The following is a 15,795-nucleotide window of genomic DNA, read 5'->3' on the forward strand; positions in this document are numbered from 1 at the left end:
ATATAAGATGTTTCCCAAGAAAAATGTCCCTTCGATAAAAACTAATTTTCCTACATGATGGGGAAAATAAATTTGTTTTTGGATTAAAATTGAGAGCTTTGACTAGCTTAAAAAGATGAATGCTTCCGCCACTTTACCTGTAATATTTGTATGTTCTTCACTTTCCTGAGGAGCAGCATTAAGAGGAGCAGACGCACAACCAAGCAGCAGACATATAGAAGCCCAACAAATCTGTTCTTTCTTCATTGTATAGATCATCTCTGAAATACAAGACATGGATAGAGCTAATAAATAAAATGTTAATGCATAATTATCCATAGGCTAGTAGGAATCTAATGCATACCTCCAAATGTAAATTTCTATGACATTTAATGTGTATTCTTATACATCTCTGTCCACACATTCCATGACTCATATTTCAAACATGTGTATGTAGCATTCAATATTGTGGACTCACATACTTTCAGCACATATATCTAATAAAATTCAAATACACAGGTCATATTTCATATTTCCTTGAAAATACAAATTAAAATAGCAATAATTGAGAGACATGGGTAAATGCTGATAAACATGGCTAAGTATGTATTAAGATGACTTGGAAGCAACCTAGGTGCCCATGAAGGGACGAATGGATAAAGAAGATGTGGTGTATATACACAATGGAATACTACTCAGCCATAAGAAATGAGGAAATCTGGCCATTTGTGACAACATGGATGGATCTTGAGGGTATTATGCTGAGTGAAATAAGTCAGAGGGAGAAAGTCAAATACCACATGATCTCACTCATAAATGGAAGATAAAAACAATGACAAACAAACACATAGCGACAGAGATTGGATTGGTGGTCACCATAGGGGAAGTGGTGAGGGAGGAGGGCGAAAGGATCAATTAGGCTCACACGTGAGGGGATGGACTCTAATTAGCTTTTGGGTGGTGAACATGGTGTAATCTACAGAGAATCTGAAATATATTACGATGTACATCTGAAAACTATATAACGTTATAATCCAATGTTACTGCAACAAAATAAATTACAAAAAATTTTTTTAAAGATCCATTTTCACATGCAATTCTGTTTGCCACATCTTTCTACAGCTATTCTTCTTTCTCAGTCAGAACTAATTATATGTTAACTTTTCTTGCATTTTTCTACTAACTCATTAATGAAACTTTCAATTCCCGATTTCTTTTTCTTTTTGCTCCAGTCTTTCTTTGAAAAAAGAAACACATTTTCCAAATTTTCATCTTTGTTTCCTTTAAAATATTTTTCTGTTTTTATAACCACTTCCCTAACCAGGTTTTCTATGAGATAGCAAACAGAACTGAGGAAAAAAGAAATATCTAACATTCCAGCCAGTCCTGTCCTCCAGTTCTTCCCCCCTCAGCTTAGGGAGTTATCTGATTCAAAAATGTTTCACAGAAAAGTGACTGAAAGTGATAAACCAACACATTAACACTCTGAGGGAAACAGATTTCAGCAGGAGAGTGACACTTCCTGTTTCAAAATGATTTAAAGATTTACAGCAAAAAAATAATGGAAAAGTATATCTAAATTTTTTTTTTAAAGGTTATTTCTCCCTTGGATTCAGAGGTGGAAGGAAATGTGTAATGTTCATACAGGATGCGAACAGAAAAAGAAGGGAACGTACACACATGTTCAGATACTAATGCCATCAGAGTCCCGAAGGAAAGAGAAATCTAATCAGTAAACATTCACAAATGCAGGAACAGATATTCCATCAAAAACAACTTTGAGAATTCTCTGTTTATGTCTGTAGCAAATCACTGCCACAATATACACCATTAAGGTGTGAGTAGCCTTATAATAAATTAATAAAGTAAGAAATGCCATTTTGCTTTAAGCTTCTTTAAAAGCACCAGTGAAATGTATAACCTATTTTCTCATAACACTTTAGACACATTAGCACATATTTGATTTTGAGTCAGTAGCAATGTTATATACCTTCTAAAACATATCATAAGCTATAGGAATCCACAAATATATGTATGTATATGTATGCCTATATACACATATATATTATTTTGAAGAGTCTATCAACCAAATTTGTAGGCTTTATCTAATTTTTGAAAATGTATTTTTCAGCGACTCTTCTATTTTCGTTTGATTCTTTGAGATATACAACCTGTTTTACTTTGAGTGTAAAATACATCATGTTTTTCTATCCCATGGCTTAGGAAGCAGGTTGAAGTTGGGTGCTTGCTGAAGAACTTGATGAAAACTGGGACTCTAAATCCATCGTGACTTTCTTTACAAATGGTGGCCTGGAGTGTTGCTCAGTTTTAGTAGTTTTAGACTTTCCTTGATTGTGAGAATCAGAAGCCAGCTCAGATAGTTTGGGTCAGAAAGTCATCAGCTCATTCATTCTAGAGAAGGTAGAACAATGAGGACTAGAGATGCAGGTTTGCAGCTGGATCTCAGAAACGACTAGTCAGGGAGCTGACCACCACCAGGAGTCTTTCATTCCTGCTGCACCCCTTACACGAGCTTTATTCTCGCCCAGTGCAGCCCAACTTTCCCTACACAGTACGATGCATAGCAGTGATATTTCCTGGGTTCTAAACCCTGAAGGTTCTTCCATCAAAATAGCGTTCCTACATCTCTTTATGGACTAGGTTCAAACAGCTTGAGAATGGCACTGATAGTTTCAAGTTGGAAAAAGTGTCCCCACTTTGGACCAATATATTTGAGTTGGAAAGCTGTAGGAGATCAGTATGGATTTGGGGGGCCCTAAAGAAGCCAGGGGTCAGAAACAGGAAAATGGAATAACATTGGAAATCTGATTTAAGTATTTGGTTTTGGGGGTGGAGTGGACAGAGGTAGCCCCCAGGAGGAGGGGATTGTTGCTTCCAGAAGAAAGGAAAGATATTGGACAGATAAACTATGAGTATGCACTACAACAGGCCACAGCTAATTAATGGCTGATCTGAACTTGAATTCAGTCAGCAGATTGCTAGTTCAGCGCTCTCTCTTCTCCATAACGTTGCCTCAGAAAAGTGACCAAAAACATTAAATGATTCATGTTCACAGAGCAGTGGGAGACTGATTTCGGCATACCATTGAAAAAAAATACAACATTTTATAACATCTATAAAACTGTAATTTGTGGAGATCAATCAGAGTGAACTGACCTAATTATATATTATTGTAATTAACTTCCTTTTTAAAATTTCAAAATGCATCAAGTCACCTTGCAAAATGGCAAACAAGATGATAAGCCCAAACCGGAGCTGTGCATTGGTTAACTCACTTCTCCCACATTCCTGTACCTTTCTGTACTTGACTTTCTTGAATAGCTGGCTCCATTAAAAATATGCATTACCCCACCCTGTGTCATATGCAAAAATTGAGTCAAGGGAACTTAAAGATCTAAATGTGAAAGACAAAACATTAAATCTTGTAGAAGAAGCGTAGGAGAATATGTTCATGATGAGCATAACGAAGATTTCTTTTCTTTTCTTTTCTTTTTTGCTGAGGAAGATTCACTCTGAACTAACATTCATGCCAATCTTTCTCTATTTTTTAGTATGTGGGCTTCCAGCACAGCACAGCATGGCCACTAACAGAGAGGTGTACGTCCACTACTAGGACTGAAACCTGCCTACCAAAGTGGAGCGCATTGAACTTAACCACTAGGCCACTAAGGCTGGCCCAAGATTTCTGAATCAGGATACAGATAGCACCAATTATAAAATAAAATACCAATAAATGGACTTCATTAAAATTAAGAACTTCTGTTCATCAAGGTAAGCACTGCTAAGACTGAAAAGGTGAGCTGTGAGAAGGTTTTTGAAGTTCATATCTCCAAAGATCATATATTGAAACTGTATCAAGAACTACAAATAAATATCTAATTAAAAATGGGGTAAAGAGTGAACACACACTTCAAAAGGTGACATGCATATGGCCAATGAGCGTATTAAAAGATGCTCAACATAATCAGTAATCAGAAAAATACAAATTAGCACTATTGTGAGATACTATAACTTAAATTCATAAAAACGGACAATACAAAGTGTTGGTGAGAATATGGACCCCACCATCATTGTTGGTGGGATTATGCTATGGTCTCGTTTGCTTCCCCCAAATTTTTATGTAGAAGCCTAAAATTCTACATAAAGTGCTGGTATTAGGAGGTGAGGTCTTTCAGAGCAGATTATGTCATGAGGGATGGGATTAGTGTGGTTATAATATATATATATATTGTGTATATATATACATGAGTGAGATCCTTCCACAGAGATTCTTCCTTTTTTCCACCATATGAAGATAGAGTGAGAAGGCACCAGCTATGAACTAGGTCCTCACTCTAGTTATGTCCCTTTTAATTTCTAACTTGGCATCAGAAGTTATTTAGGCAAGAATATATTATATGAATGTGTTGTGTTAGTGACTGGTTGTGCATCATAATATTTTAGACACTAAGGGAAATTAAAAAAATCTAGAGAAATCCTTGACCTTCAAGGAATTTGCACTCAACCAATTGAGTTAAATAAAAATGCAATAAGTGCCAAGATGGATTGTCAGGATATCTTTGCATATACCAGGCATGTAGCAGTGGAGAATAAATATATGTTAAATTATTTAACTTGAATAAAAATAGTATTTATATACTGGGGCAATAAACTAGAAATTCTAAGCTCAGCTCTGCCAGCAACTTATTAAGTAACTTTTGGAAATAAATTTATATTACTGAAGCTGATTCATAAAATGCATGACTTGGGCTAGATTGTCCTTAAATTCCATTTCAGTGCTAAGAATTTATGCATTTGAACTAACATATTTTACACACTGCATAGCTTACATTTTCTATTCACTTTAATGCTAATTTTCAGCATCGATTTTACTCTCTTAGGTCAAGGTGTGTTCTTAGAATACTAGTTCAGCAAGATGTTATTAGTTGTTACATAAAAAAAGTGTTCATAGGTTAATATATGTTTCTATCTGAGTTGAAAAATTTATATAGGTTTCTCAACTGTAGGACTTTTTCAGAATCCTTATTATGGTAATGTGCAATTGTATCTTCTATGGGAGAACATAGTAAATGCATTTCCAAAGTTACATGACAAAGGACTGTTTTTCCATAAAATATTTTTGGAAAATACCTTGAGAAATAAGATACAGGTAAGGAAAAGTCAGCAGGTTTCCTGAATCAGGAAAATACAAAAAAGTATGATGTGATTTGTGCTTTAATAAAATCCAGCATGTGTGGAAAGATGTTGAGAGGGCAAAATTATAAGTGGAATTAACAGCTAGAATATTGCAGAGGATCAGAATGTAATCACGAACAGGAGCTATTGGTGGAACTATAGGAAAAAGGCCAGGTGTGAGAGACTTTTTGAGTTGAGTATTGGCAAAATTGAGTGAGGATATGAAGGACAGAGGACTCAAGGATATCCCGAGGGAATTGTGCTAGTCATACAACTAGGTAAATTAATATAAGTATGGATTTGTGTGCATATTAGGCATGAATTCAGTCTGCGTGTGAGGTTATGTTTTCTAAGTGGACCTGTATAAGGGCAATTACAGACATAGGCAGGAGCTAGGAGATGTTTTGCTCTATTGCCATCATCATCATGAGGTAAGATTTTCCAAGGGAACGGGTGTCCAATAAAGCATTCCCAGCTCCCCCTCCAACTTTATTTTCTGTCAGTCATTCCCGTAATTGCTTAGCTGTATGGACATTGCCTTCTAATCCCTTACCTCCACTGAAACTGCTAATTCTTGAACAAACCATACTCCTTCTAGGTTTAACACTTTGAAATTGCTATTTCCTGTCATGGGAACACTCTTCAACAAGATACTGCAATAGCAGACTCCCTTCTTTTAGTAAGAATGGTTGTCAGACAGCCTCTCCTCCAAAAGATCTTCTTTGAGTGCCATATTTAGAAAGTAACCACCACCACTTCCTCTGTCACTCTATCCCAATAACCTGGTTTGTTTTTCAAGGTTCTTTGTCTTTTCATTATTGAATTGTAGGACTTCTTTATATATCATGGATACAAGTTCTTTGCCAAATAATATATATTATAAATATTTTATCTTAGTCTAAGACTTATCTTTTCATTTCTATACAAGTGCCTTTTGATGAGCACAAATTTTTAATTTGGATAAATTGTCTTTTTAAAATAATTCAATAGCTGTTAGTATAGCCACAGAGTTTACAAACATTCAATTTGAGAGCCACAATCAATTTTAGAGCATTTTTCATTACCCTGTAACTCCACACCCTTTAGCCATCTCCCCCCACCCCCCAATTTCCCCATTCCCACATCCCTAGGAAACCATTAATCTAATTTCTGTCTCTATATATAGACTAGTTCTAGGCATTTCTTTTCAATGGGATAATACAATACGAGGCCTTTTGTGGCTGGCTTCTTTCATTTAGCATAATATTTTCAAGTTTCATCCATGCTGTAGCAAAAATCAGTACTTCTTTTTATTGCCAAAAATATTCTATTGTATAGATATGTCACAATTTATTCATCCATTCATCACTTAACAAACATTTTTGCTATTTCCACTTTTTTGGATATTATGAATAATGCTGCTATGAACATTTGTGCACAAGTTTTTGTGTAGACGTTTTCATTTCTCTCGGGCATACACAGGCATACCTTGTTTTATTATGCTTTGCTTTATTGTGCTTTGCACATATTGTTTTTTTTATGAATTGAAGGTTTGTGGCAACCCTGCAATGAGCAAGTCTATTAGCACCATTTTTCCAGCAGCATTTGCTCACTTCATGTCTCTGTGTCACATTTCAGTGCTTTTTGCCATATTTCAAACTTTTTCATTTTTACTGTATTTGTTATGGTGATCTGTGATTAGTGATCTTTGATGTTGCTGCTGTATTTGTTTCAGGGCAACATGAACCGCACCCATAATAAGATGGCGAACTTAATTGAAAAATGTTGTGTGTGTTCTGATCGCTCCACCGACTGGTTGTTACCCTGTCTCTCTCCCTCTCCTCAGACCTCCCTATGCCCTGAGACACAACAATATTGAAATCAGATCAACTGGTAACCCTCCGATGGCCTCTAAGTGTTCGAGTGAAAGAAGGAGTTGCACATCTCTCACTTTAAATCAAAAGCTAGAAGTGACTAAGCTTAGTGAGGAAGTCATGTTGAAAGCTGAGATAAGCTGAAAGCTGGGCCTCTTGCATCAAACAATTAGCCAAGTTGTGACTGCAAAGGAAAAGTTCTTGAAGGAAATTAAATGTACTACTCTAGTGAACACATGTATGATAAGAAAGCAAAATAGCTATATTGCTGATATGGAGAAAGTTTTAGCGGTCTGGATAGAAGATGAAACCAGCCACAAAATTCTCTTAAGCCAAAGCCTAATCCAGAGGAAAGCTCTAACTCTCTTCAAGCCTATGAAGCTTGAGAGAGGTGAGGAAGCTTCAGAAGAAAAGTATGAATGTAGTAGACGCTGGCTCATGAGGTTTAAGGAAAGTGATATCGACCCTGATATCAGTTTCCCCACATGAAACCTAGCATATATGGGGTTAAAACCAAAACACTCATTCCCTGCTTACTCCCTGGCTTCCTAGCTCCAGAATCCACTATCCTCCATGGAGACAGACACCATCAAGGACAAGCACCTGGATCATCTCTCCACAAAGAGATACAGGCTGGTGGGAAAGCTGCTGACCAGCAAGGTCACGGGGTCCCTCCTCTCTGCAAGTATCTCAAGGACAAACACAGGCTGGTGGGAAAGCTCTGATCAGCAAGCCCATATGCTCCCCCTCCCCTATCTAAAACCCCAAATAAAAACCCTTCCTTTTAGCTTTTCGGGGAGTTTGGGATTTCAGCGTTAACTGTCCTCTCTCCTTGCTCAGTGCTGTGCAAAAATAAAATTCCTACTTTCTTCCACCACACCCGGTGTCAGAGATTGGCTTGCTGAGCAATGGGTGAGCGAACTCACTTCAGGTTCCATATCAAAAGAAGCCATCTCCATAACATAAAAGTGCAACGTGAAGCACCAAGTGCTGATATAGAAGCTGCAGCAATTTACCCAGCAGATCTAGCTAAGATCATTCATGAAGGGGGCTACACTAAAAAAGAGATTTGCAATGTAGACAAAACAGCCTTCTCTTGCAAGAAGATGCCATCCAGGACTTTCATAGCTAGAGAGGAGAAGTCAATGCCTGATTTCAAAGCTTCAAAGGATAGGCTGACTCTCTTGTTAGGGGCTAATGCAGCTAGTGACTTTGTAAGTTAAAGCCACTGCTCATTGACCCTTCTGAAAATCCTAGGGTTCTTAAGAATTATGCTACATCTCTCTGCCTGTGCTCTATAAATGGAACAACAAAGCCTGGATGACAGCACTTGTTTTTACTGCATGGTTTACTGAATATTTTAAGCCCACTGTTGAGACCTACTGTTCAGAAGAAAAGATCACTTTCAAAATATTACTGCTCATCGACAATGGTCATCCAAGAGTTCTGATGGAGTTGTACAAGAAGACTAAAGTTTTTATGCCTGCTACACAACATCTATTTTTCAGCCCATGGATCAAGGAGCAATTTCAACTTGCAACTCTTATTCTTTAAGAAATACATTTTGTAAGGTTATAGCTGCCATAGATAGTGATTCTTCTGATAGATCTAGGCAAAGTAAATAGAAATCCTTCTAGAAAGGATTCACTATTCTAAACGCCATTAAAAACATTTGTGATTCATGGGAAGAGGTCAAAATAACAACATTAACAGGAGTTTGGAAGAAGTTGATTCCAATCCTCATGGATGACTAAAGGGTTCAAGACTTCAGCTGAGGATGTAACTGCACATGTGACAGAAAGTAAGAGTACTAAAATTAGAATTGGAGCCTGAAGAGGTGACTGAATTGCTGCAATGTCATGATAAAACTTTAGCAATGAGGAGTTGTTTCTTTGCTTTTTTTTTTTTTTTTTGAGGAAGACTGGCCCTGAGCTAACATCCGTGCCCATCTTCCTCTACTTTATATGTGGGATGGCTACCACAGCATGGCGTGCCAAGCAGTGCCATGTCCGCACCAGGGATCGGAACCGGTGAATCCCAGGCCACTGAGAAGTGGAACGTGTGCACTTAACCACTGTGACACCGGGCAGGCCCCAGAAGAATTGTTTCTTATGGATGAGCCAAGAAAGTGTTTTTTTAAGATAAAATCTACTTCTGGTAAAGATTCTGTGAGGATTGTTGAAATTACAAAAACGGATTTGGAATATTCCATAAACTTAGGTGATAAAGCAGTTTGGAGGATTGACTCCAACTTTGAAAGAAGTTCTACTGTGGGTAAAATGCTGTCAAACGGCATGACATGCTACAGAGAGATTATTCACGAAAGGAAGAGTCAATCGATGCAGCAAATGTCATTGTTGTCTGATTTTAAGAAATTAACACAGCCACCCCAGCCTTCAGCAGCCAACACTCTGATCACTTAGCAGTCATCAACCCTGAGGCAAGACCCTCTAACAGCAGAAAGATCACAACTCCCTGAAGGCTCAGATGATGGTTAGTATTTTTCAGCAATAAGGTATTTTTTAGTTAAGGTATCTACATTTTTTTTAGACATAATGCTATTGCACACGATAGACTACAGTATAGTGTATAACATAACTTTTATATGCACTGGGAAGCCAAAAAATTCATGTGACTGGCTTTATTGCAATATTCACTTGATTGCAGTGGTCTGGAACGGAACCCACAATATCTCGGAGGTATGAGTGTACCTAGGAGTGGAACTGGTGGATCATATGGTAATTCTGTTTAATCATTTGAGGAACTGCCAGGCTGTTTCCAAAGCAGCTGCACCACTTTACATTCTTACCAGTAATATCTTGCTTTGTTTTTGAAATAGCACTTAGGTTTTCTTTATCACATTTTGTTGAACTTTTTCTTTTTTAGAGTTTTATTGTTAAGCTCTAAGCTCAATGAGTACTTTGCCACGTCTAAAAGAAAGAAATTTCGTTTGGGCTGCTTCTTTATTTGCGATGTACCAATGAGAGACAGGAGAGACAAAACCTGGCAACTAGAAAAAGAGAAAAAAACATAGCTTGAAGAATAATTCCAATTTTCTGCTCAGCAGTGGCTAATGTTGTTATCTTCTTGGTGTTTATTACTTCCATCCACTCAATTTGGCTGATCCCCGGGGGGGGCTACCCTCTGTCCACTAAAACCTGGAGGCTGTTTTTATCTTTAACTTATGTGCTTCCTTGGCTATTTCTCATTTTGGGTGAGTCTGCGGCACACTAATGGAAAGGATAATAAATGAAGAGATGAAATAGAATAGAACTACGGTGGGGAGAGGGAGACAAAAAGGTCTATAGGGATTCTAATAGTTTTCTATTTTCCTTTTATGTTTTGAAGTTCATTTTTCACAAGTAGTGTTTTCAACTGAAAGTTCCCAAATATTCTTGACAACTAGGACTGCAAACGTATTTTTGTTAAAATTTCTTACTAGACTTCTCTTATTCCCAAATGGAGATTCACTGAACTTGAATAATCTTGGCGAGAGGTTTGAGAGCCCAGATTTTTCTCAGGAAAGAGTATTTTCTGAATAAATACATTGTGGGAATGCAAATGTTTGGGCAGTTTCCCAAGAGAGGTCTAAGGCTGTGCCGCTGCACATTTGCCACATACCAGATTCTAACAGGTTGGTACAGAGCCTTCTCTCTCTCTTTATTAACTTCCCCCCAGGGGCCCGCATTCCTAGGACACTGAGTCATCACTATAAGCATTATTTTGGCATCAGGATTCATAATATTAAAATTAAGACCGAATATCATGAGGTTCTGGCTATATGACATATATACCACATTTATTTTAAGAAATGATACTAGAAATGCAAAGAGATATCATTATAAAACATCACTTTTTTAATCATCTTTTATTTTTTGAAGTAGTTTCTTATCTATTAGGTTATCGTTTCTTGACAATAACGCTGTGCAGGCAATGGGGCAGGTATACTGAATTTATGTTAGAGAGATGTGATTTACTTTCCAACATCATTTGCCTAGATGGCTAGTAAGTGACAGAGGCAGGACTAGATCCTGGACTATCCCAAAGAATCTTTAAAAGAAATAAGATTTATGGAATAGAGACCAAATGCAATTCAGGAAAATGCAACTAAATATATTAATTACTTACGTCTTCCTATATTTATTTCTCTTTGAAATATTATCTTTATTGTGACTTGAAGAAGATGATTCGGCAAGATCACCAAAGGAGTTACAGAATAGAAATTGGTTTCTCTGGTTTGCTAATCCTACAATTATAATTCATTAACCAATTTAGGCTTTAACTGTGATCATTATTATAATTGTGGATTCAGTGACTTGCCTAAAAGTTTTCTATTCCTGGCTTAAACTCTATACTTCATTAGTGATTATATTTATTGCTGTGTGAATATCTCCACATCATTCTATTCATATATATATGAGAAGCTGGTTTTGGGCCCAAACCTTAGCTGACTACATTAGAGAAGGACACAGGTCATAAGCCTTGGAAAACCTGGGGGTTTGCCCCTTACACGTGGGAAGAGGACACAGAAGTTTCCCATCAGTCAAAGCCAGAACGAGTAGATTAGAACAAGCCTACACAAGGGAACATCTAAAAGGGATAGTTGAAAATCTGTCAAGTATCATATCTTCTCTTTCTTCCCAAACTTTAGTGGAAATAGAAACCACATATACACACATAAAAGAAAAAATCTTGGCTAAAGACCAGAGTTGAAAAGAGCAAATTCCTGTTTTATTTGAGTGCCATTTCAAATATGTTTTCAGTCAGCTCTTGAACTATCTTGGATAAATTTTTTTATTGTAGATTAAGTCTTTGTTTTAATTTTCTCCCTAGATGTCTGCTTTTAAGGCATTGTCCTACCATGGGGTGGTTAAATTACACTTTGTCAAAGAACAACAATAAATAGTAATGCAAATAGCAGTTTCCATTAATGAAACTTTATTATTATATTTTTCTCATTTATATCTCACACTTGCCCTAAGAGGAAGGTGTCCTCAAATGATAGAGAAAATAAATGATGGTTCAAAACGATAAAATAACTATCCAAGAAAACAGCTTGTAAGTGGCAGTGCAAGTGTGTGTACCCGACTCTGACGCAAATGTCTTTAATCATGGCTTTATACTGTCAGATTTCAAAAACAGTCTTGGTTAAAGAAAATTTAAATATTAGTAAAAATTATATCTACACATTAATCTATGGATTGATTAATGTGATTTGCTGTAATAAAAATGGTAAGTAAAGATTTGAAAAAGGCACTACAGATTTGATTAAGGCAGTCACCATCTTACAATGTCCCAAACCACGTTAGCAGGAGTTTTCGGAGCTCTGAATATACGATGTTCTAAATGAAATTTGTGTTTATAGGCCAACTGATTAAAAAAATGAATAAAAGAGGCTCAATGCCTAAGGTAGGCAAACTTCAATGAACTAGGTTCAAAGTCTGGCAAGAATGCAGAATTAGACTCAGTTCAAGGTGACTTTTCTTTACTATCCCTTCAAACCAGCCAATAAGGCTTGAAACAAATCTTTATCGGTAACGACACAAGCAGTTTTGTGGCTAAAACTTACAGGAGCTGTCTTCGTCTACTAGGGCTGCCGTAACAAAATACCACCAAGTGGGTGTCTTAAACAACAGAAATTTATTTCTCACCATTCTGGGGGCTGGGAAGTCAAGTCCAAGATGCTGGCAGATTCAGCTTCTGGGTGAGAGCTCTCTTCCTGGCTTGCAGACGCCACCTTCTCTGTGTCCTCACAGAGCCTTTCCTCTGTATGAGCACGTACAGAGAGAGAGGGATCTCTCTTCCTCTCCTTATAAGGCCACCGATCCTATCAGATCAAGACACCACTCTTATGACCTCAATTAACCTAAACTACCTCCTAAAAGCCCTCTGTCCAAATACAATCACATTGGTGGTTATGGTTTCAACATGTGAATTTCGAGGGGTCACGACTTAGTCCACAGCAGCAGCCCTCCTAGTTTCTTAAGGCAGTGTCTCTAAACTTGGCTGGTAAATTTGTTTCAGAAGTGAGGGTCACTTCTCTTGTCAACAGGCTGTGGGAGGAGACGCATCAGCCCTCGAATCTCTTTTTTAATGTGTAAGCCAATTATTTCCCTTCTGCACAGCTACAGACGTCCATGTTCCATTTCTTGCTGCATTATTCAGCTTGAGGCAGGACTGGCCATGGCCTACCACGTTCCTATAGGAAATGTAGAAATCACCTCTATAAGAAGGATGCTTACGATCCAGTTCTCCAAAATTATGTGTTTCTGTTGTTTTGTTTTGTTGTTGTTTCCTAGTGGACATCTGTTCTGAGAAAATAACTGTTCGCTATAAGTCTTTCCTAAGAAGAAAGTACCTTTTTTAGTTCACAACAAGAAGGAAAGACTTGGCAGGTAAAACAGACCCTCACTGCCTGATCTATTCTCTACCCTCATTCCTCAATTGCCGTCACAAATCGTGTGAGAGAGCAGAAGGCCCCGCCCTGTACATCAATTCTTGTCACATCAAATTGGGGGATAACTTCCTCTTAGCTGTGTGGGCTAACTATGAAATTACTCAGAAGTTTTATTTTGAAAATAGATTTTTTTTCATAATTTGGCATAATAAAGGTTGTAAAAAAAGATTCTGAGGGCCTGAAAGCTGAGTATGTAACATTTGCCACAAGATTTTAGGAAAACGAGCAGTCATTATCACTGTTATGGAAAAGATGTGGAGACACTCTTCACGGCAGCAGAGAGGGCATTCTGTGGCAAATCCCTCTTCTCAGGGGCCTCCTTGCCTCTCCACTCCTGGAATCACACTCTGCCACAATCTCATAAATGCTGTGGAAACACTGCTTCTATATCAAATCTCTCCTCAATGATGGCTTCCCAGAGTGCCTCCTTGAGTTCCCAAGACCAAATAGCTCCATGATTATGATCTGTTACCTCTCATTTTTTTAAATCACTGCACCTATCCCTATGTAACACATTATATATTTATTTGCTTATTATCTGTCTTCTCTGCCCTTATATATAGGAATTACGTCTGTTTTGTCTGGTACCTAATAGGAGCTCAATAAATGTTTGCGGAACAAAGCAATGAATTAGGGATCTGTAAAAAAACCTGAATTTTTACTGAAAGTAAAAAGTCACTGGAGAAATTTTAAAATATGTATAAACTAAAATTATTTGAAACTGTATGAATGAAAGTGAACATATCAACCTCAATTATAAATTAATCCTCTATTAGAGAAGACAATAATTATCTAACTAATTATTTCTTCCTTTCCTCCATCCTCACTTCTCCGAAACCTGCCCATATTCTCTACTTATAAAATCTACTCCCAAAACTCCTACTGAATGGACAATAATGGAGTCACGCTAGAAAGTGGCCACTGCTGACTTGCCAAGGGGTAGACACCTGTACTGAGTAAGGTCAATTGCTGATCTATAGAGAGCAGTGTGGGGCAGACTTACAGAGAGGGTCAGATAATGAGAGTTCTCTAGAGAGGCTGTAATGGCGATCTTAGCTGTTTCCATTTCAGTCTCTGCCTTAGTTCACGACTGTATGTTCTCTAAAATACTCTATAGTCTATCCAGGAATTCCAGATTGTGCCCTGGAGGGCCTATTATATGTATAGTTTATTGCATCTAAATTAATCCTGTCCTATGACCCATAATTAAAATGACATATTTTATCATCACCTTAATTAACATAATGGTCAGTTTCTTTTTAAAGTTATTGCAAAAAATGTCAATAATAGAAAAGCAAGTGTATTCACAGCATTTTTTTCTATGTGTATTTTGCAACCATTTGATTATAAATCATTTTCATAATAGCAATTTAATTTTCCATTCAAAAATATCTCTGGCATATTCTTCTTTCAATATAACTTCTATGACTATAAGAAGCTTATAAGTTCTAGGTCAACCAGAAATTTTATTTTTTCTCATCTCTGCAATGAGAAAAAATACAAAATTTTTTATCAATAAAACCATCTGGAAATTGTCTCTTTCATTTGTGTTTGACGCCATGTAGGGAAAAAAATGTAGTTCAGTTTTTATCTACGTGATGTATCTGTTAAATCTAAAGTAAGCATTCTCCGGTGGTTACCAGGGGCTGGAGGGTAGGAGAATAGGAGAGATGTTATTTAAAGGTACAAGCTTAAAACCAGTAGCTAAATAAGTCCTGGAGGTCGAATGTACAGCGTAGTGATTATAGACAACAATGCCGTATTATAAATTTCAAAGTTGCTAAGAAACTAGCTCTTAATTGTTCCCATCACAAAACAGAAATGACAGTTATGTGACATGATAGAAGTGCTGGCTCACACTGTGGTGGTAAGCATACTGTAATATATAAATATATCAGATCAACTCGTGTACACCTTAAACTTACATAATGTTATACGTCAATGTCAATTACATCTCAATATAAATTTTTAAAAAATAAAGTAAACATCCTACTTGGTATTATTGAAATAGTGTGAAACATAGTTAGGCAAAATTTTGCTATGACTAGTATCACTAATTATAATAGATTTAAATACATGCTTTTATCCCAAAGTGGAGAGAAGTATGGATAGTTTGATGATTTTCTGATCAACTGCTCTTATTTTTTTAATTAAATTTCACAGATGCTATATTTCACGTATTTCTTACCCATGTATATACTGTGCTATTCTTCTGACAGTTTAAAAATGAAAAGTCTTCTAAAATTGGGAAATCTATTTTTATTCCTAAGGAATTATAAGTCATAAAGAAGCAGAATAAAGAAATTATAG

General features: G+C 36.9%; 1 protein-coding gene across 6 annotated transcripts in view; it reads right to left on the bottom strand.

Annotated features, from left to right (window-relative positions):
* The window catches only part of LOC124238484 (tissue factor pathway inhibitor-like), a 78,294-nt gene that overhangs the window by 46,540 nt on the left and 15,959 nt on the right, over positions 1 to 15,795 (bottom strand). For 5 of the 6 annotated variants that reach the window (XR_006888316.1, XR_006888317.1, XR_006888318.1 and 2 more), the window contains exon 2: positions 138 to 260. Coding sequence is in view for 3 of the 6 variants with exons in the window: in XM_046659474.1 (XP_046515430.1) it covers positions 138 to 258 (121 nt within the window). In the remaining 3 variants the exon portion in view is untranslated. Of the gene's footprint in view, positions 1 to 137; positions 261 to 12,679; positions 12,856 to 15,795 lie in introns of all 6 variants that reach the window. The other variant, XM_046659473.1, reaches the window with a different exon arrangement.

This window comes from Equus quagga, chromosome 4 (genome assembly GCF_021613505.1).
Source record: "Equus quagga isolate Etosha38 chromosome 4, UCLA_HA_Equagga_1.0, whole genome shotgun sequence".
In the NCBI taxonomy this organism is placed as follows: Eukaryota; Metazoa; Chordata; class Mammalia; order Perissodactyla; family Equidae; genus Equus; species Equus quagga.